Genomic DNA, 20,501 nt, shown 5'->3' on the forward strand with positions numbered 1-20,501 from the left:
AATAATAATAGAATTGAGCCAATTACTGTCATCATTTATATTCAAGGCAACAGAGCAATATACACAACATAACAAAAAAATGCCAACTTCTTACTGACTGATGGAAAATTGTCACTGACCTTTGAGACAGCCAACCAGTGGTCGTCCCATTCCTCTAAGTCAGGGGTTCCCAAAGTGCGGCCCAGGGGCCAAATGCAGCCATCAAGGATGTTTGGTGCGGCCCCCCAAAGCCAACCTTCAACCACCCCTTTTCTGAACCTTTTACTATATTTTTACACTTTATGAACATTTTCTGTTATAAATTACAAATGTAATTTGGGGGAAAATAATACAACAACAATTAAAGTTCATATACACTCACCTAAAGGATTATTAGGAACACCATACTAATACTGTGTTTGACCCCCTTTCGCCTTCAGAACTGCCTTAATTCTACGTGGCATTGATTCAACAAGGTGCTGAAAGCATTCTTTAGAAATGTTGGCCCATATTGATAGGATAGCATCTTGCAGTTGATGGAGATTTGTGGGATGCACATCCAGGGCACCAAGCTCCCGTTCCACCACATCCCAAAGATGCTCTATTGGGTTGAGATCTGGTGACTGTGGGGGCCAGTTTAGTACAGTGAACTCATTGTCATGTTCAAGAAACCAATTTGAAATGATTCGACCTTTGTGACATGGTGCATTATCCTGCTGGAAGTAGCCATCAGAGGATGGGTACATGGTGGTCATAAAGGGATGGACATGGTCAGAAACAATGCTCAGGTAGGCCGTGGCATTTAAACGATGCCCAATTGGCACTAAGGGGCCTAAAGTGTGCCAAGAAAACATCCCCCACACCATTACACCACCACCACCAGCCTGCACAGTGGTAACAAGGCATGATGGATCCATGTTCTCATTCTGTTTACGCCAAATTCTGACTCTACCATCTGAATGTCTCAACAGAAATCGAGACTCATCAGACCAGGCAACATTTTTCCAGTCTTCAACTGTCCAATTTTGGTGAGCCTGTGCAAATTGTAGCCTCTTTTTCCTATTTGTAGTGGAGATGAGTGGTACCCGGTGGGGTCTTCTGCTGTTGTAGCCCATCCGCCTCAAGGTTGTACGTGTTGTGGCTTCACAAATGCTTTGCTGCATACCTCGGTTGTAACGAGTGGTTATTTCAGTCAAAGTTGCTCTTCTATCAGCTTGAATCAGTCGGCCCATTCTCCTCTGACCTCTAGCATCAACAAGGCATTTTCGCCCACAGGACTGCCGCATACTGGATGTTTTTCCCTTTTCACACCATTCTTTGTAAACCCTAGAAATGGTTGTGCGTGAAAATCCCAGTAACTGAGCAGATTGTGAAATACTCAGACCGGCCCGTCTGGCACCAACAACCATGCCACGCTCAAAATTGCTTAAATCACCTTTCTTTCCATCAGACATTCAGTTTGGAGTTCAGGACATTGTCTTGACCAGGACCACACCCCTAAATGCATTGAAGCAACTGCCATGTGATTGGTTGGTTAGATAATTGCATTAATGAGAAATTAAACAGGTGTTCCTAATAATCCTTTAGGTGAGTGTATGTTCCTTAACAGAAATGTATAGGAAATAAAAAGGTATGATTTGGGAAATATTTTTCTACTGCGGGCCCCCAATCGATGCAACCTCCGGAAAATTTACCCTCCATCACCAGAAATTGGGAACCCCTGCAATAAGTGAAAGCAAAATCCCACTCCAAGGTAAAAGACCATCATCAATTTGTCAGGCAATGATAACATGACAGATGACAGACTGACATAACTTATGTATAATACAGGGCCATATTACATGGGGACTTCTAGGAGACAAAGCTCTACCTCTACAGTAGTATATGTTCTCTTCAACTTTTCATACCAGAGACCCACAATGTTGTATACATCCTATCTGCACTTGAGTTTGACATCCCAGGCACGTCCCAATAGAAAGACCCCAGTGCTTCTCCAGATGCATGGGGCCCGTGTTTTTCCCCTTGGAGTAATGCAGTGTTGTTTTCACTCTCTGCGAGAAAGGGGCCCCAGCTTTTTGTCACCTCATGTCACCCAGAGCTGTGTTTTTGACACACACGGCAGGATTTCACTCGAAGAAATAACAGGACACTGCAGCAGGGCCCCCACTGCTTCCTACCCCCACCCAGCTCAGAGTCAGGGGCCCCTTTGTGTTTGAAATCCAAACTGTATCAGAGAAACAGCCTGTTGGTTCTCACAGGTCAAGAATGCTGTTCCCGAAATGAGGCACAACTCTCACATGTGCGCTTCAGAGAGATCCACGTCTCTCTCCACAGCAAAGTTAGACTATTTGTAAGATAAACCCTGATCAATGGTTTCTATACTTTTTTTTTTAAGTAACGTTTCACACTCCTTGTTTTATGCAGGGGAAGAAAATTTTTACAGTCAGTGCATGATCATCACAGGCTGCACTTGTTGGAGGATTGTTTGAATTGTTTTAAATGCTACTAAAACACAGAGTTTTCCCAATGACTTCAAACAGAAATGTTTCTAGTGTGAACATGTGGACTAATTCAGTCTGGCTCAGGGGGTATAATGTCTGGCTGCATTATAGTCCAGAAGCATTAGACGATTTGTATCAATATTTCAGGCATTAAACTGTGCCATAGCCTGGAAAGATCCCCTTAACACTGGGGGACACGACTGCAGAGTACTTTACCTAGATTGCTAAATTGGCAATGTATGTAAAAATTATTAAATAACCATTTTATGTGCATTTTCTAAGTAATATTATTATTATTATTAACACCAACACACAAGATCGCTGAGAAGCATCATAATATAGACAGTTCACCCGAACTCCTGAATATATATTGTGTATCAGAAATGGGCTACAATCCCACAAACCATTGCTCACTGAAAGCAAAAGTACCTTGCTTCATTGCATAAGGCAAAATGAGAAGCCCACAACTATTAATTTAAAACAAAAACGTGCATAAAGATACATTGCTTGTCACATTGATCGCTTCTTCAATTCTGTAAAGTACAGCTGGCCCCTGATACCAAAAGATTGCCAAGTACCTCGCTGACATACTGAAGGCCCTTCTGCCTGCCATCAACCAGCTAAGTTAAGTTCATGTGTATGCAACCTTTGTGGAAAGATTCATCATATTTTACAATGGCTAGGAGGAAAGCTGACAGCTGAAGAGCACGGTGCTGTGAATAGACAGCACTGTGTGACAGGGCCCCGCTGTCTTGGGCTGGAGAATTAAGAGCATTGAGTTTCCAAACGATCCTGTCAATTTCATTAGGTTATCTTGTAAGTAATGTAAAACCTTGCTCCTCGTAATTATATAGCTTGCCAATGTTAAGGTGGGCAATGGGTGCAAGTGCCGCAGAGTGCCCATTTTTCCCTTCTTTGAGTGCAGCCTATTGTCAGTCTGTGCTGACGAGACTATTGTCATCTCGGGCTGCAAATTGTATCTGGCACTGAAGCTTATACTGCTGATGCAAAGCAATATAAAAAAAGGGGTTTCCTAAGCAACTTGCCAAGATTCAGCACTCCAATAAAGCCCCTTTGAGGCGGTTGCACAATTGTGTGTCCCGGGTCCTCAAAACATAAAGGAAGGATGTAACAGAGCTGCTGGTGTCATAATTTAACTCCAGGATTAACTAGTAAAGGGTCTCTTTTGATCAGCTGGCATTAGTCAGAGCACTGGCTCGGTTTTGTTTTCTGCTGCACTCAGTGGAATGTAAACCGCTCTGTTGGCACACACCACATTCACGAACAATAACTACAGCAGACCCCCGTAGAAATCGGCTGCCTTACCCAGTCCCAAACCGTGAGACAAACTCATAAAGGAGAGGGAGAAACGATGGAAGGCTAAGTAGGACAGTGGGAGAAGTTTTTAAAATATTCCATTCAGAGAAGCAGGAGTCTTGTGGAGGAAGATGCCTTTGAGCATTATGGCAATTTCATGCTCCCATAAGCACTAAACTGTACACATGCATCTGTAGCTATGGGAGCAGTTGGCTTTGAACACCCAGGAAAGTGGTCCAAAGCAGATCCCTCTGCAATGCTGAAATCCTTATGGTGCAAAGGGCCTCTGCATTTACAAGGCATTTTTAATTCTTGAAGATCGAGGCCTACATGCTTTTAAGAGAAGTGGATTGTTTCTCAAAATAAAGCCACACGTACACCTGGGTATTCCAAAATATGTCACGAGAGGATTTTTTTTTATTAATCTGGTTGTCTGACAAATTCATCTTCAGTAGACACTCAAGGTTGCTTTGACACTTGGCAGGTAGCAGAAGAGCAGAAGCAAACCCCTGATTTTCTTTTATTTGCTCTATTTTTAAAGTGAGAATGGACTGCTCCACAGGAAATGCTTCTGCAAAATAAATTGAAAAAGCCCCAAGATAAAAGTTTTATTTTTTATTCTTTCTGCGCTGAGGGAACCGGGAGAATGAAAAATCACTGGCAGGTACTGCTGTGCTGCTGAGTCAAGAAAAAAAAGATCACTTTTTTTCAAGTGAAACTAAAATGCTCGCTGTTCTTATCTCAAGTAGGCACAAAAACTTTCCTTGATAAGATTACATGCTGAAATGTTTGTTATGTAAGTAAAGTAACAGGCTAAATTAAGTAACATAGGTTGACATGTCCAATGGCACAGTAGACAGTTAACACAATGAGCACAGTAGAGAGCAATGGGAAGGGAAATAAGCAGCTGTAAAAAAAATGTATAACTATTACAGAAAGAAATGTTGGCTCATATATGTAGTGGCGATATAAAATGTAAAAGCAACAAGGAAAGAAAAGGTATGATGGACAAAAACACAGGAAAAAAGATCTGCCATTCCTTCTTATTGTTAAGTGAAATTACTCAAAAATAGGAACTGAAAACAGTATGTAATTATGCAGCGTTGCATAGTAAACAACGTCGCTTTTCTACGGGAAATGAGATCGTCTAATTTTCACATCATTAAGAATTCCTGTGGTTTTTGGGGTCCTTACACAACACAGAGTGCCACGGGCCTGGCATTGCAAACACCTGTAAGTTGTTAAATCACTTCAAAGAGGGTGGCCGGCAAAACTGCACACAAGGAGGGAAACATTTACTGTAAACAGGGTTTCCTCCTGTTGCCATGTTTCTTTCAGTTAACCAATGAACAGCCTTGCATCTTAAATGCTTAATGCCTTGATCCCAGGTTATGGACTGGCACATTACCATAACCCGCTGGACTCTACCATTTGTTTAGCGAAGGATGGTACACACACCACAAAGACCCTCTTCAACTTGCCAAAGTCTTTGATGTCTTAGAAAGACAGCTACTACATAAAGAAGTGGGATTAACACTGAAAGCCTGCTCCCTTTTTCTCACTGCCTCTCTCTTGCTCTTTCTCCCTCCTTGAACAATGACAGCAACAAACGTCTTCTGTGCTGGAGTCCCAAGAGTGACAGACCCTTGTGCAGGAAATTCTGGCAGACACCAATCAAGCTATTATTAGCGAAAGGGACAGTGCGCACAGAATTGCCTTTACTAATCCTAGAAGCTGAAAGAAATGTGAAAAAACAAATCTAATTTTAGTGTTAAAATCGCTTACAAAGCTTTTCTAGCAAATCTGCTTGGTTTTGCTGATCTCTCAGGAGCTGCATACCTTTCCTGAAGTAGTCAAGTAGTCAGTTTAAATTATCTATAAACACAGTATTTTACTAGGACACAGGCATATTTTTAAATTCAGATGCCAAGTCTCAATGTTGGTCATATTAAGAAAGACCCCTCCCAACATTTTTCCTTTCCATGCTCCCCAACACTGGACGTCAATTATTGATAGCTCACGGTCCAACTCCCTGACACAGAAAGCTACATTAATACTCAATTAGAAAGAGAAGGATTAAACTCTCCTCACTGGTGAGCAGAGCAAAGCAAAACTGAATAATTGGAAGAGACAGTCTTTGCAGAAAAATGAAAGTTCAAGCCCCGGTCAAAGTGCCACGACAGCTTCCCAAAAGTTACACATGGGAAATTAAGAGGTCACACCCGTCTTTTAGGGGCTAGTGACACTTTTGTTTGGTTTTGTGTCAAAAGGAAGTGCCTCCATTGTTGAGGCTTTGGACAGCACCCTCACATCTGGTGCAGCTAGAAAGTACTATTCTTTCAAATAAGGATGAAAATGGATGCTTTCATGTGACAGCTCAGCATGGAAGTGAATCAAGGACATCTTTGAGAACAGCCCGTTTATCTGGCACACACCGACTGTGGTGTTATCTGAGCCACAGAACTCCCCCCCCCCCCCCACCCCCCAGCACAGGGCTTGGTTCACAGGGTCATGCGCTATCAGACAGCACCCACACGCCACTTAAGACTGCTGCTCATCAATTATATAGAACCTCTCTCAGATATCCATGCTACACTGAACTCACAAGCACGCAAGCAGAGCACGGCTACGAGCTCTACCCTCACCAACTACCAGGTGACAAAATGTAAGACTGGCCTGATTATTGCATGACACCAATACTACTCTATAGTAACTACTGCACAATGGTTTATTAAATTACACATTTAAACCACTGGCTAGCACCACAAACATTAAGTCAGGCAGCAGTATAATGATGACTTCCCTTTGCAGCCTGAAGGGTAAAAAAGGGCAATTTGAGAGAGAGACCCAAGGCCTGGCAGCTGAAAATCAGATAATTTCAGAATGATCAGCAATTTTTTTCCATCTGTCTTGTACCAGTCTACCATGGTCATATACGTGCCTCCTGCATCTATGGAATTATATGTGTTCCCGGTTTGGGCAATGGACTTGTCAATGTCTAGTTAAATCAGTGTACATGGCGATAGGTGAGAAAAAGTGAGCAAGGGTTTGAATTCTCAGTGACATGAAGACAGCAAACGTACAGAGCACAGGAATTCAAACACTGACTTGGGCCTTAATCCTCAAGAAAGGGAACAAGATGCTTGTTACTAGAAAGAAAGGAGGCTAAGTGAACCATACATTCTGGACATGACTGGTTTTGGGAGAAAAACAAAACAAAAAAGTTTCCAATTCCAAAAAAACAAGAACAAAAGGAATAGAACCTTGGAATTTCTATGAAGTACTATGAAGACACATGCATAATTGTTCTTTATATTGTGAAACTACACATAAACACAGTAGCATATTTAAAGTTATTGAAAACACTTATAATAAAAAGTTTATCAAAGCAAAAAGAGTGAATGGGCCTGGGACATGTAAAGGAATGGGCTAAACTGCATCCTGTTTAAAGATGTTTTGCTCAGGAAAATTGATTTTGTGGAAAGCTACTTATAACACTGACAAAGCTTAATACCAAAAGGTTTCTCAGCAGACCATGTTTATTCTTTGTAATTGTTGAATGCTATGGATGCTCTTCCACTGTTTTGCTCTGAGACTGGCATTAAGCTACAACAACCTCTTGCCATGGAAAGACTTTTGAGGTTTCCTTAATGAAGAGACACCAAATTATGTTTTACTGTTGCAATTCATATCTGCATCAGAAAAATATTATATACACTAACATTATTTTTTAATGGAGGAAACTCAAGGTCATTTTCTGCAAAAGGGAACCTTGGCAGGCAGTATGATTGAATTTTAATATTTAAAATCTCTGTAAAGTGCCGTGAAGACCTGGATTAGAAAAAGGGATTGTGCTACAGGTGCTTAGTTCAGCTTCAGGATAAAACCATTTTCTTTTGACATCACATATGCCAACCATTTTATCCAATATAAAGATTAAGCGTGTATGTTGTAAGATGATACCTGTATATTGTCTGCTGTGTGAAAATGTCAGACAATGACAGAGTTTTGCAGCTGGAACACCTGTCAGGAAGGTATCAAACCAAAAAGATATCAAATGCATTTTGAAATGTTCCATGCCTGTGACTGTGAGCTGTGAGGTGTAATCTGCAAAACAACTTATTCAGAAAGTTGGAAATGAAAGGTTACAGGGAAAGGGTATCCAATTTAAGAATGCATCTCAAAAGTATTTCTAAAAAAAGAACTTATCTATGAAATAATCAGGAAAGATTTTTCAGCATTTTAAGAAACTAATTAGGAAAAAACCAATTGATTCATTGATTTATTCTTGTAAATATGCATGACACAAATGCACTTAGTGAATCACCTCGTTACACAAATACGTTGCAAATAGTCCAGGCAATTGCTTTGGATGCATAGCTTGTATCTAACCAGTTTTGCACAATGATTGCTTTACCCACATTCCTTTGAAACACGTTGCTAAATAAGTTAATACACCCCTATCCCCCGAGTGCTGAAATAAGTCCAATGGCTTTTGTGACCATTTTAAAGTGTACTTTATGACCTCTTCCTGAATGTAAACATGAGGCTTACAGATAAGAGAGGTGACAACCTGACGACATTAAAGAAACCATTCCTCTCTCTTCAAGAAACACTCAACTGGCTCGGAAACAGATGTGCAGCCTGGGGTTTTAGAGAGAGATTTCCAAATACCAGACCTTGCACTAAATTCAAAGGCAGCTCACCGTTACAGAGAGCTCCTTAATAACACAAATGAATTAATAACTCAACAATTCAATTATTTAAGAGCTGGCTGAAGCAATATTCACAAATGAAATAGATCAGAGGAACAGGGCACCACTGGCTCAGAAGGTCCTCTGTGCCGGTGCCATTTACTGAAGACTAATAACAAGTAAGTCATATTGTGTCAGTCCCTTTCTCACAGCACCATGTTTAACTGACTAACCACAAACTGGCAAAACATCACACCATCAGCCGAGAATTCACCAGAATTCTACCACTAAGGAAGGCTGATATTATGAATGTCAGGACTCCACACACCAGTAGTCAATAATATCCGCCATGCTGAACTCTCCTCTTTCTTTTTTTCCTGAAATGCCATACAAATAAATACCTTGAGCAAAGCACAGACACAATCTCAATTGAATGCTACTATAACTCTGACCTCAGTGCCACCCTCTTCAGCTGCACAGCCCTCTCTGCAGATAAAACCCCCTATGACACTGCATCATTTAATCTGCCTCATTAAAGAACAAAGAGCACAGGGATGGCATTTTGATTAATTCGCTTGTGACCTTTCGGTGATGTTAATCGCCTTCTCACCCTGTCCTACCCTGCAAAACCATTCATGAATAAATGAAAATATGTAGCTCTTGGTATCAAAAGCCACAATGTGATGGGAAATACCAACAGAGAAGGATTGTGATCAACTGTTTTGTTGCCACAATAAGATGTTCTCAGTTTGGGTGTGAAGAATGTCCCCATTCTGATTCAAAATGTAGACCTATCCATTTCAAAACAGGAAATATTGGAACTTGGGTCTGGTGGATTCAAAAATTAGACCAATCCACCAATCTCAAATTATGAATGTATCTATTTTTATTTTTTCTTACCAGACGCACTTACCCAGGGTGACATTTTCAATATATTACAAGGCCAAATCAGCATACATCCTAGTACAAATGAGTCAACGAGTGCAGACAGAATAAAGTTCAGTCCCTGGTGTGTGCTAAGAGGTGGGGTAAGCACAGGAAGAGGAGATGATACAGTAAAATAATAAAAGTGCAAAAACATGCATAAGTCATCAGGTGCATGAGGGAGCACAGTATAAAAAAAAGTGCTGAGCTGTCCAGGAGATTAGGCATGCGGTATTGCAGGTACAGTCTGAACAGGTGTGTCTTGAATGACAATGTAAGCACAGCACGTGACAGCAGGTTGGCTCAATTAGAAGGAAGAATTTCAACCAAAACACTGCCACTGAAACCTGACATTGCAACTGAGAGCCGATGCAAAAATGTGGATTTGAATTGGGCCTTCGAAAGGAGAGAGAGACACAACTTGCCCCCGATTCTAGATTCTCAGCAAAGAGATCAGAGCAGCCCAGTTGGGGATCCTGCCATTTGAATCTGCTTTAGGACAATATGTACAGTACGGTTCATATACGCCTTTTAAGATGCAAGTGAGCTTAAAATAAAAACTAGGCCAAGGAAACAGATGGTTAAAGGTTAGCTTTTTGGATTCAGGGCATGTCATATAAAACAGCAAGAAGAAGTTTGATGTGCTAAAGATTATGATAATGAGATAAGGCATATGCAGCTGCTCAAGAAAGTCCTTTTATGATGTCACATAGCCTGTGAGAACCAGACTTCCGCATTTAAAAAGGTCTTGAATGCCACAGGTACAGTCCGATCATTAACATAGAATCACAGATAACTGATAGTTTATCGAGTCTGCTGTTTTACCCCTTTAATTCAGTAGTTGGAAATGTAGAGGTCAGAGGGTCGTTGTTGTTGTTCTTCTTCTTCTTCTTCCCCTGAACTGGCTTAATTAATTGCCAGATTTTGCATAATATACTTTGATAATGAACCAATTGTATCACACACAAAACAGTCAGAGTTGTAACTTAACACACTCTCATGAATTGCATCAGGTTATCCTCAAGAATCTACCATCCATGCGATTCAGCACGCAGAGATGTTTCACATACCACAAATTGCTGTAAATAATAAGATTTAAAATAAAATAAATAAATCTAATACAAAGCAGTCCTTGGATCCTACCATCTACTCTACTTTGTAAAACAGTTGAAGAAATCATGAGGAGTGTGTGCTACCTAAGGCAAAATAAATACCTCGTTATTCACTGTGTTTTTAACATGCATCTGTTTTAGTGCAAACTCTAAATTAAACCAATCACTGCAACATCTGGTCGATCCCACCACAGACACAGCGTCTGGTTGGGATGTGAACTGTGATAACTTGCTACTTCAAGATGTTTGTGTCTTGTTCATGAACCTACAAGGCAAAAAATAAATGAGTAAACTTGCAGGTAGCTCAGTGAACGCGTTTTTTGTGAGGACTTTAAGTGAATTATTGTCTTAAATTCATTCATTTAACGTCTTTCACAATAATTGAAGTAAAGTTCATCATACATGGGTGCACAGCTCTGGTGCTAGACTTGCAGTGTCAGCTCATAATTGGCTTATTCAGATGAATTTAACAATATTTCCCCGTTCAGAAAGAGCTGATGATTCAGAGAGACCTATGAAATCTGCAGAGTTTAGTACCCCTGCAGATCTGAACCTTAATTTACTATGAGGAGTATTGAGCTAATTTCGGTTAATTTAAAGGTAAAACTGAACACCTTTGTCCCCAGAACATTTTGTTTTTACATGAGTCGCTGTCCTGGCTGTCCATTGATATTCTCACAGAAACACTGAAATATGTTTTCAAGCATTGGATCCAAATAGGGAGAATGATCAGTATCACCTGGCCCCCCAATGACCGACACAGTGACCAGAGCTCCCTTTTAATTTATTACACACTATATATATATAAAAAAAAGGTTATAGTCTCGATCTGATAATCCTGATCAACTCCACCATAATCCCTACTGTCATCAGATCTCTGTGTAATCTGTTTGCCTGCCTGTGCCAACGTGGGCCGACATTCAGAAGGAAGAAAGCCACCTGCATGTCTTGACCTTCATTCAACAGTTGTCATTAGTAAGGTTACATTTTCCGCTATTAATCAAAAAGGTACTTCCCACTACAACCACCTTCCACCCACGGACCAATTCTACCAAATCAGTCCGCGGCCCAGATGTTTCCACAGCAAAACAAGTTCATCGCTCACCCCCAACACCAGCTGGACAAAACCCTTTAACCTATGTTGCTACATAGTTAACAGTCATTAATTCCCTCTCTATGACATCCCATTATTTAATCTTCATGACTTACCATATAAAGACAGTTACTCACCGAACCATATCAGCCCAGACTGTACGGAAAACAAATAGATAAGAATGTGGTCTTGAAAACATTTTTTTCAGACTACACAAAAATAATTAAATCATCATTTCACAGGTTACCTTTAATGCAAATCGCAAGAAAACCAGCTTATCTGGTTTATATGCATTTGTTTAAATTCCTCAAAGACCAATCTAGCTATAAGGCCTAAAACACCAAAAGTTTCATTTTGGCTCAGGTATACAAACAGAATCGGCTCACAGCCAGTCAGTGTAGTCAGTCAAACATTACTTAGGAGAAACACCTGGGAGAGAGGCAAGTACTTTCCAGAAAGCGTCATCACGCAGAGCTATAGCACTGATGTCATTAGAGGTGTAAAGGTTTGAATGTGAGAGAGCAGTTTCAGTGTGCAAATTTAATTTGAGTGGAAACAGACTGTTTCTCCAAATAGGTCTTATTCTCTTACTATAACAACAAAACTACAACTGAATCAAACGCATGTTCTATTAAATTCTTGAATGAAACAGATGGGAATACAGGGTTACTATTTTGCCGTTTAAGAGGATACATTTAAGAATATGTTAATAACAGTGAGTGTATCAAAACAATACAGGTGCTCTGTGCTATCCCAGTTTCAATACTCAGTTTGTACAGGATGTCTCTGTCCTCTGCTTTTTGCCTATAATTATATTGATTAGGTTACATAAATGTACTCATTTCATAATTGCCAGTTTTCATGGCTCCAAACATACATAATGACATCTCAAATCATTAAGGATATGGAAGGTACAATTAAAACACGGAAGCCATGTGAAAATAACACAAGATGAATTACATGTTCCGTTTCAGCAATTCCGTTTCAATCCGTTAAACCCCAACAGCCAGTGCGGGTAAATATACAAATTGAGTTCATGTAGTCAATATGTAGGTTCGTCAAGCGAAAGCACATGCAATATGGTTTGGCAGCCTCTGTGTCATTAAATTCTGTTTATTTGCCCCCAACCCCCACTGAAGTCCCTGGCCTCAGATTCTATCTTTGGTTTGAGTTTTGACTTTTGTTTTTTTCATTTTTATTTTGAATGACCTCCAGGCACAGCACCTATATATAGGGACTGACATAACTAAGTACTGATATTTCACATGATCTGCCAACTACAGCATGTATAGGAATTTGGACCAAGGGTGTTGTGGAGGGTTAAGTAACCTAAAGCTGAAGGATCATAGGAACATGTCTGGGCAAGGTTTCAACACTATAAATTACAGTGCTAAAAAGCCCTCTGTGAAGTTTCTGTTGGCTTCTTCCTGTGTGCTGTATGAATACTGTAATATCAAAACTAGCTAGGAAACATTCGTCACTAAAGCTTTTATCACAAAGTGTGTGAACTACTGTTTTGGGGTTTGAGATGATCAAACACAGTATTCTTCCAGTCTTTGCAGAGCTCCGTCTACATTACTGAAGGGAAATGTTATCTGTAAAAAATTGAACCATGACACTGGTCTACCTCTGCTGAAATGGAGGAATGTGGTGTTTTACAATAATCTTTCTGATGTGTATTTATATATGTGTATTTATTATACACCCTGCTGCTGCAAAGGTGGTCTTTGGGGGCGGAGAAGGGATGCAAAGCAATGCATGCTGCGAAAGTACGTGTTGCTGGATACTTATGCTTGGTAAGGCAGAAGTCAGGTGTGAGATTGGGCCTGGATTCCTCCCAAACTTTAGTTCAAAACTCAATTTAGTCTGCTGACTGGTAGTCTGTATTTGAATTAACAATGTACAGATCTCTATAACAATACTCTAAATAATAATCAATGTAATACAATGTTTATTTGTATGAAATAAGCTAATCAGCTTGATTTGATTCCATAGATGCTAAGCATCTTCAGAGTTATTTATTTATTTATTTATATGTGTTTTTGCTATAAAAAGATTGCCCAATCAAACATATATACAATGCTTCAGCAGTGTTAGACTATCCATGGGTATTTGGGATAAAAGGCCATTCTGCACACACCATATCTTCATTGCACATCTGAATGTGAAGTTAATATTTGACTAAGTGTCCCCTCAGCACTGAGCAAAGACACATCAGTAAATATGAGGTGTTGAATCTCATTGAATCTATTGAGCTCAAACATTCAGAGAAGGTATCTGCAGAGGCAAATGATTGTCAGACACAGAGAGGAAACTCCCCCCAAATGTAGAGATCTCACTAGCTTAACTGTCCCAACAACAGTAGCACACAGGCCAAGCGGTGGGAAAAGGTTCACACAGATGGGCTTGATCTTCCCTTCCAAATCTTTATGTTCTTACCCAAAGTAATTGCATATTAGAGAGACAGAGACAGAGACAGTGAGAAAGGCCCACATGTTTAAAATGGTTAGTGCTCCTGTGCAAAACCCTAGTCTAGCCAGTACATTGTAACAAAATGTGCACAATTTGAATTCCTTCGGCTACAGTGCAGATACAGTGCATGCTGCAGAAGTCAGTTCTCTGGCAGATAGTTTGCCTAGCTGCCAGATTGGATTACTCTCTGGACATGATAATTTATTGCACTTTCAGCCTACACAACAATTCAGGAGCCCCTGTGCTGCATGCTCTGATTCTTAACCTTTAGTCTTTTGCCCTCTACCTTCTGATATGGCTTGTATGGTCAGTGCTTGCAATGCCAAGAGCTTTATCTTCAGGAGTTTAGTTTTTTTTTTTAACCCTTGGTTGACAGCAAGCCTGTAGGTTCTATAGATCAAACATTCCAGAACAATAGGCAACGTTCTTAATCTTCCTGAGAAGAAACGTATGAACTGAAAATATAGTGAGAGCATCACTTTAAAGATATATCTTTGAAAAACAAATCTCTAATAATGATGTATAATATGTATTGTTCATGTTAAAAATATGTTATGAATTATGTTCAATCGATGTAAGGTAATTTCATGCATCTCTTTGAAACTGAAACCTTTGAAAAGCGCCCGATTCATGTCCATCCTTTACAATATACGTGTGGTGGCAGATTGTGACACTGTGACAGCCTCCACCACAGCCCCGCCAGTGGGGACGCAGCGCCATGTGGCTCTTGTTTTTGTTTTGCTGCGCGACACCACGGGGTTTGTCTTACCTTCCACCCGGCCGAGCTGTTGCTGTCCCCTTTGTCTTTAAAGTACGGCACACACCTGACCATCCAGTCATAGATCTGGGACAAGGTCAGTCTCTTCTCCGGCGTGCTCTCGATGGCTTTGGTGATAAGGTCAGCGTAGGAGAGGTTGCCCCAGGCATTCCTGCGAGAGGAGGACTTTCTGGGCTGGGACCCGAGGCCATTGGCGCTGGCGCCGTTTCCAGCCGGGCCCGGAGACTGGGACGAGAGGGGGGACCCGGAGCCCTCCTGGCCCGCGGACGCCGCTCCTGGCCCGTCCGCTAGGAGAGCACCGGGGCTGCTTTGGTCTTCCCTGGCGCTGCTGGTGTTGCCCAAGATGCCGTTGGCATTGATGGTCATGGAAGTGGCAGTGTCGTCTTCGTCATCTTCCTCCTCCGGGATGATGCCCGTGTCGCCGTGCTCGGGTTTCTCCGCATTGGACTGCAGGTCGGGTCGCGGTAAGGGCCAGGTGCAGGATCTCGGCCGTTTTTGGGGTTCAAAATCGGGGTCTATCTCAACATCCAGTGGGGAAAGAGGGTCCGAGGGTGGTGCTTCTGCCATCTTCGTGTTCACTCTGTCCTGCGTCCCTTCTGCTAATGGATCGGTCAACAAAGAGCTGCGGGGTACCTGTCAAAGTTGCTTTCCATGAATGCGTTTCCGATGCCAGGGAAAGTAACAGGAAAAACCCAGTCCAGCACAATCCGCGTTATAATTCAAAGACCATGCATGCACCTAAGAAATTGCAGAATATAAAAACAAATACAAAAATGCATTCAGTAAAATAATTCTCGTTTCATTCGTTGGTTTAAGTATTCTTCACAACCATCCCCAGATCTCATGTCAGATCCCATATGCTAAGTGCTATAATTGCGATACAGCTGCACCACAGGTATATCCCGGCGTGATCGCCAGTCCGTCGCTGTGCGGACTGTATTTGCAGGGCAGGAGCAACACTTACGATGTGGTTCCTGCCAGTCGCACTACTACGACTTTGCTCACAGACCGCCTGCCTGCAATCCTTGAAACCGAGACAGATCCAACGGCGCACTGATGCAATGCAACTCCAAATCTTAAACGCAACTCATCGCCACACACCCGCTGTGCACTGGAAACAAAAAGCCCCCGATCGCACCGGTTCTGCGGGTCCAGAGGTGTCCGGCGATCCGCGCAAGGGTCCGGGGGAGCTTTCACAACGCACAACGCCTCGGGAAAAAAAAAAGACCCGTACGGGAAAAAAACCCCATAAAAACCTCACGATTACAGCCAGAGCACTGCAATTCCTCCTGCCGCTGCCATCTTGACAATTTCCCCTTCACTCAAGTCCTTTTAATCACTAGACAGAAGGACACCGAGCCTCCCCGTCCGCGGCGCATCGACACGCACCGGAGCAGCGCGACTTCGCTCCTCCTGTCCGCCTGCGCTTCGGTGGACGTGCCAGCTGCCCAAACAGACGCGACTGCACGGTGGCACAGTATTGCACCTCCTATATACTTATATGCATGATTATCCAATTCAGCATTTCGTCTCCTGACAGCCTGCAGCAAAGCACCAACTTATACAGCAGAGACAGCCAGACTCAGCCTAACCCCAGCGAGCAAGCCCTGCCCCTGCAAGCCGCCAGTGGGATCGCCTTTTAAAGAGGCAGCGTCCACATGGCGCGCAGGGGACGCGTCGGGACGTGTACTTTGGCCTCCACAGATGGTGATCGAAAGTGGTTTATGATGTGTTCACGGCCAAGGCGATCCTTTCCCAGCCTTTGCGATCTTTAATGTAGGATGCAAGTGTGCTTTTGAGGACGTAGACTTCAGAAAGGCGGCCGTGTCCACACGTGTGTTCGCCTTTAGTTTCAGACACCCTGGTTGTTTTCTGATATGGGATATATTCTTTTACCCATTTGAGATTGCGTTTAGAGAGCTGAAATGTTGTCTTTCTATTTGTATTACTTCAAAGAAAATGAATTTGATGTCATAGGTGTTGATGATGGGGTGTATAGAGTCTAGTATTCATACTGTGAAATTGTGTTACTGTTTTATGTATGTATGCCGTTGGTTTTCAGTAAGACAGAGGTGTCTTGTTTTGGGTTGTTTCATTGCTGCTTTCAGAAAAATGACCTCTTCTGTTAATATCCTCTAGGAGCATTTGGGATGGAAGAAAAATATCTACACACTGTATATTACAGGACATTGAAATCCAGATGCATATTTTCTGGCAACTCTTTATTTTGTAGGTAGAGGAGAGTTTCTGCTTGTGCGGATCATGTGTTGCAGCACCCCCTTCACATAAAGCTGCTCAGGAAACGTGCACATGATCTACTGTGGAATGGCAAAAGAGAAGCCGATATATGAATATAAAGTTGACGTCTTTAATGTTTGATGTCGCTACGTTAGGTTAGGCTTATAATTCACTTTAGGTGTAAATGAGGATCAAACCCTGTCTCTCCTTGTTATCAGCGTCATGTTCAGTTCAGCTGAGTCACCTATATAGTGTCGAGAAGTATATGAACAACTATCCCAATAGGAATACATTTAGAGCAGGGGTTCCCAATGTCTGGTGATGGAGGGCCAATTTCAGGAGGTTGCATGGGATGGGAGGCCGCAGTAGAAAATGAACCTATTTCCTATACATATCTGTTAGGGAAAATGTATTAACTTTAATTGTTGTTTTATTATTTTCCCCAAAATTACATGTGCAATTTGTAACAGAACACTTTCAGAAACTGTAAAAATATAGTTAAGGTTCAGACAGGGGTGGTTCATGGGGGGCCGCACCAAAGATCCTCGAGGGCCGCACTTTGGGAATCCCTGATTTAGACCCATTCATTGTCTTAAATCCTACAATCCTGAAATCAACACCGTCCACCACCCTTTAGAACAATACGGTATAATTTGTCCCTCAGGACGGCTTGGGCTGCAGCAGGAGATATGTGTGCAGTTTCTTCCTGATACACAGTTCCTGTTCCTTCTGGAGGTGTTCCAGGAGATTGCAGTTAGGACTTTGAACAGGCTGTGAAACATTTTTAGGGCAATGTTCTACACTCTCAGCTCTGTGATATTGGGGCATTATTGTCTTGGTAGACCTATATGGGCCCTCACCATAAAATAACCTCAAAATGACAGAATATATTCTGCTGGTCATGGTGTCCTTCGCAAGCAGTCATGGCTCTAGTCCAAACCATGAGGAACACGCCTACACCATTACTTTGCCACCTCCAGAGTCAATTCCATACTCGGTTTGAAGTATTCTCCAAGCTGCCGACACCCCCAGACTTTCCAAGTTAGAAACAAACAGTGTTCAGAAGGATTCATCACTACACAGCAGGGGTCCCCACTTTAAATAACCAAAACTGGGGAATATATTACAATTTACACGTGATTATAACCTTGTGGGTGATTCCCAGGCGTAAAAACCCTAAGCATGGATACTTTGCCAACCTACAGTGGACACATTGTCAGACGCACCTACACAGTCAGTTATATCTTTGCTGATGGCACCCAATACCTCTTTGTCTTTTGCACTTTTTGGGTGCTTTGGCTGGTCTCTCACATTTTTTCACCCTGGCATACCACTTATCTACAATATTTCCAATGGTGCACTGCAGACCCAATTAACATGCTTGTAATAACTGGTTGCAGATCACCTTGATATACTACACACACCCTATATGCAGCACATGACCGCTGGTACCATCCTAGCACTGAGGGAGGTTTGTGCCAATATCTATGTTAATAATTATGTGTTGACTCCAATAACACATTATAAAGAACCATATGTAGCGCTGGAACAACTAAATTAAAGTGTTGGTAATTGTCTGTGAACTATTATAACCCAGATACATGCCTACCGCTTCACATGCTCCTAGCCACTTCATCATTCAGACACTGCCAGAAATAGGCTACAATGTAATGCATACAAACATTATTTTAATGACTTATTTCGTACATGCCGTGCTCAAGAAAAGGAGCAGATAGATACATCTCTGTATGAATGCATGCACACTATCACAGCTATGGCTTTAAGACGACTTGGCTTGCTGGCCCTACGCGTGCCCCCTCGCACTGTCAATCATGCGCGTCATCAGCGGCCGGACACGCCCCCTTCAAGCTAGTTCGACTGCCTCAAACACATGACGTCATTGTATGTCTAATGGAGGCACGGCAGAAATCCTGCCCGCCCGGGGATTGGCTGGCAAGGGGCCGGTTCAGCCCTGCGCAGTGACGCGGCGGTGCTCCGGCGCCCCTGTACCTGCACTGCAACACACGACTGCGGCGCTTTTGTTTGAGACGGGAGAGAGGTGTGCGGGGGAATGCGTGTGCAGTGCAGCGACTGAAGTCATGAGACACACATGCACACATGCACACGTCCAAATACCGTGTCTTGTAATGTCACAGCCTGCACGCTGTACAGCACATGGGTGTCGACGTTCAGCCAATATATAGGTTTGCATGAAGCTTCGATCCCCAGATAAACATGAGGAATTCAAATCGTGCACTATGAAAGCACCATTAATGATCGTTCTTCTTCTTATTAAAAGAGATATTGCATTCAAAACAGTAGTGTGAAATGAACCCGGTTGCACTGACGCACGTCCTGCGCAGGTGTGGACTGTTCTGCACCGCACCGGGGATTCAAGCACATGTGCGCAGAGGCGCGCTTCATCCACTACACAGATCACTTGTTTTCATGGAGTACTTTCTCACTGCGCACGGCATAGGGGTGGTCTTCTACATTATGTAACACTCTGGCCATGATTTTTTTGTTGCAACTTTTTTACATCGAGTTTTTGTTTCTGGAATAGTTCATTTCTCCACGGTGTATTTAATAGTAATAGTACTATATAAAAAAAAGTCATCTTGGGACTATTTTTGTTAAGCAAACTAACTGCACGTGTGAAGTGTAAATGATGGTACTGATCTCCTACTGTGTAGGATGTAGCAGAAGTTGGGTTTATAAATGTCCGAAACTACTTGGATTATTGAGTATTAGCATTGGGGTTCTAGGTGCATTGCAGGAATGTACTTGGTTTAAAATGGTGGAGCCTAATGCTATTTTTCCCACACCCAATTAAGTGTCAGTTTAAAGAACTAATTTAATTTCACAGTCTATTGGTCAGACAAAACCCTCAAATAGGCAGAAATTGTGACTTAGGCAGCAGTTGGAAATAGTCCGATAATGTATTGGATATTGACATTTACAAGGTGACGATTTAATGGCCGTTCTGGGTATCAAGATATCATAATTATTTTATGTAAATTAGCCAACATTAATGAACATAGTCAAAGCTTTGGCACCAAAGATTGTTTTAAAGGGCAGCACAGTGGTTAGCACTGCTACATCACAGCTCCTGCCATCCAGGTTTGATTCCTGCCTGTGTGGGTTGTCTCAGGGTGCTCTGCTTTCTTACCATATCCCAAAGCCATACTGGTCAACTTTAAAATGCTGTGTGTGTTAGTGCTAACCTGAGATGGACTGGTGCTAAGCCAACGTGGATCCTGCCCTTTGTCTTCTGGCTTAGTTTCTGACTGTAATTGCATATGGATAAATGTTTGTTTGAAAATATAAAATAACTGGCAGAAAACTGTGCTTTACTGAAATGAACAGCACAGAGAGAAAAGTGAGAGAAACTGT

General features: G+C 42.1%; 1 protein-coding gene across 2 annotated transcripts in view; it reads right to left on the bottom strand.

Moving 5' to 3' along the window:
* Window positions 1-16,487, bottom strand: part of foxo3b (forkhead box O3b) — a 67,580-nt gene extending 51,093 nt beyond the window's left edge. Inside the window, exons 1-2 of one of the 2 annotated variants that reach the window (XM_066701372.1) lie at window positions 15,835-16,487; window positions 14,862-15,608 (exon numbers count right to left, since the gene is read on the bottom strand). In XM_066701372.1, coding sequence (XP_066557469.1) covers window positions 14,862-15,437 — 576 coding nt within the window. In that variant the 5' untranslated portion in view covers window positions 15,438-15,608; window positions 15,835-16,487. Of the gene's footprint in view, window positions 1-14,861 lie in introns of both variants that reach the window. The other variant, XM_066701364.1, reaches the window with a different exon arrangement.
* Between the last annotated feature and the right edge of the window lie 4,014 nt (window positions 16,488-20,501).

This window comes from Amia ocellicauda, chromosome 1, assembly GCF_036373705.1.
Source record: "Amia ocellicauda isolate fAmiCal2 chromosome 1, fAmiCal2.hap1, whole genome shotgun sequence".
Taxonomy (NCBI): domain Eukaryota; kingdom Metazoa; phylum Chordata; class Actinopteri; order Amiiformes; family Amiidae; genus Amia; species Amia ocellicauda.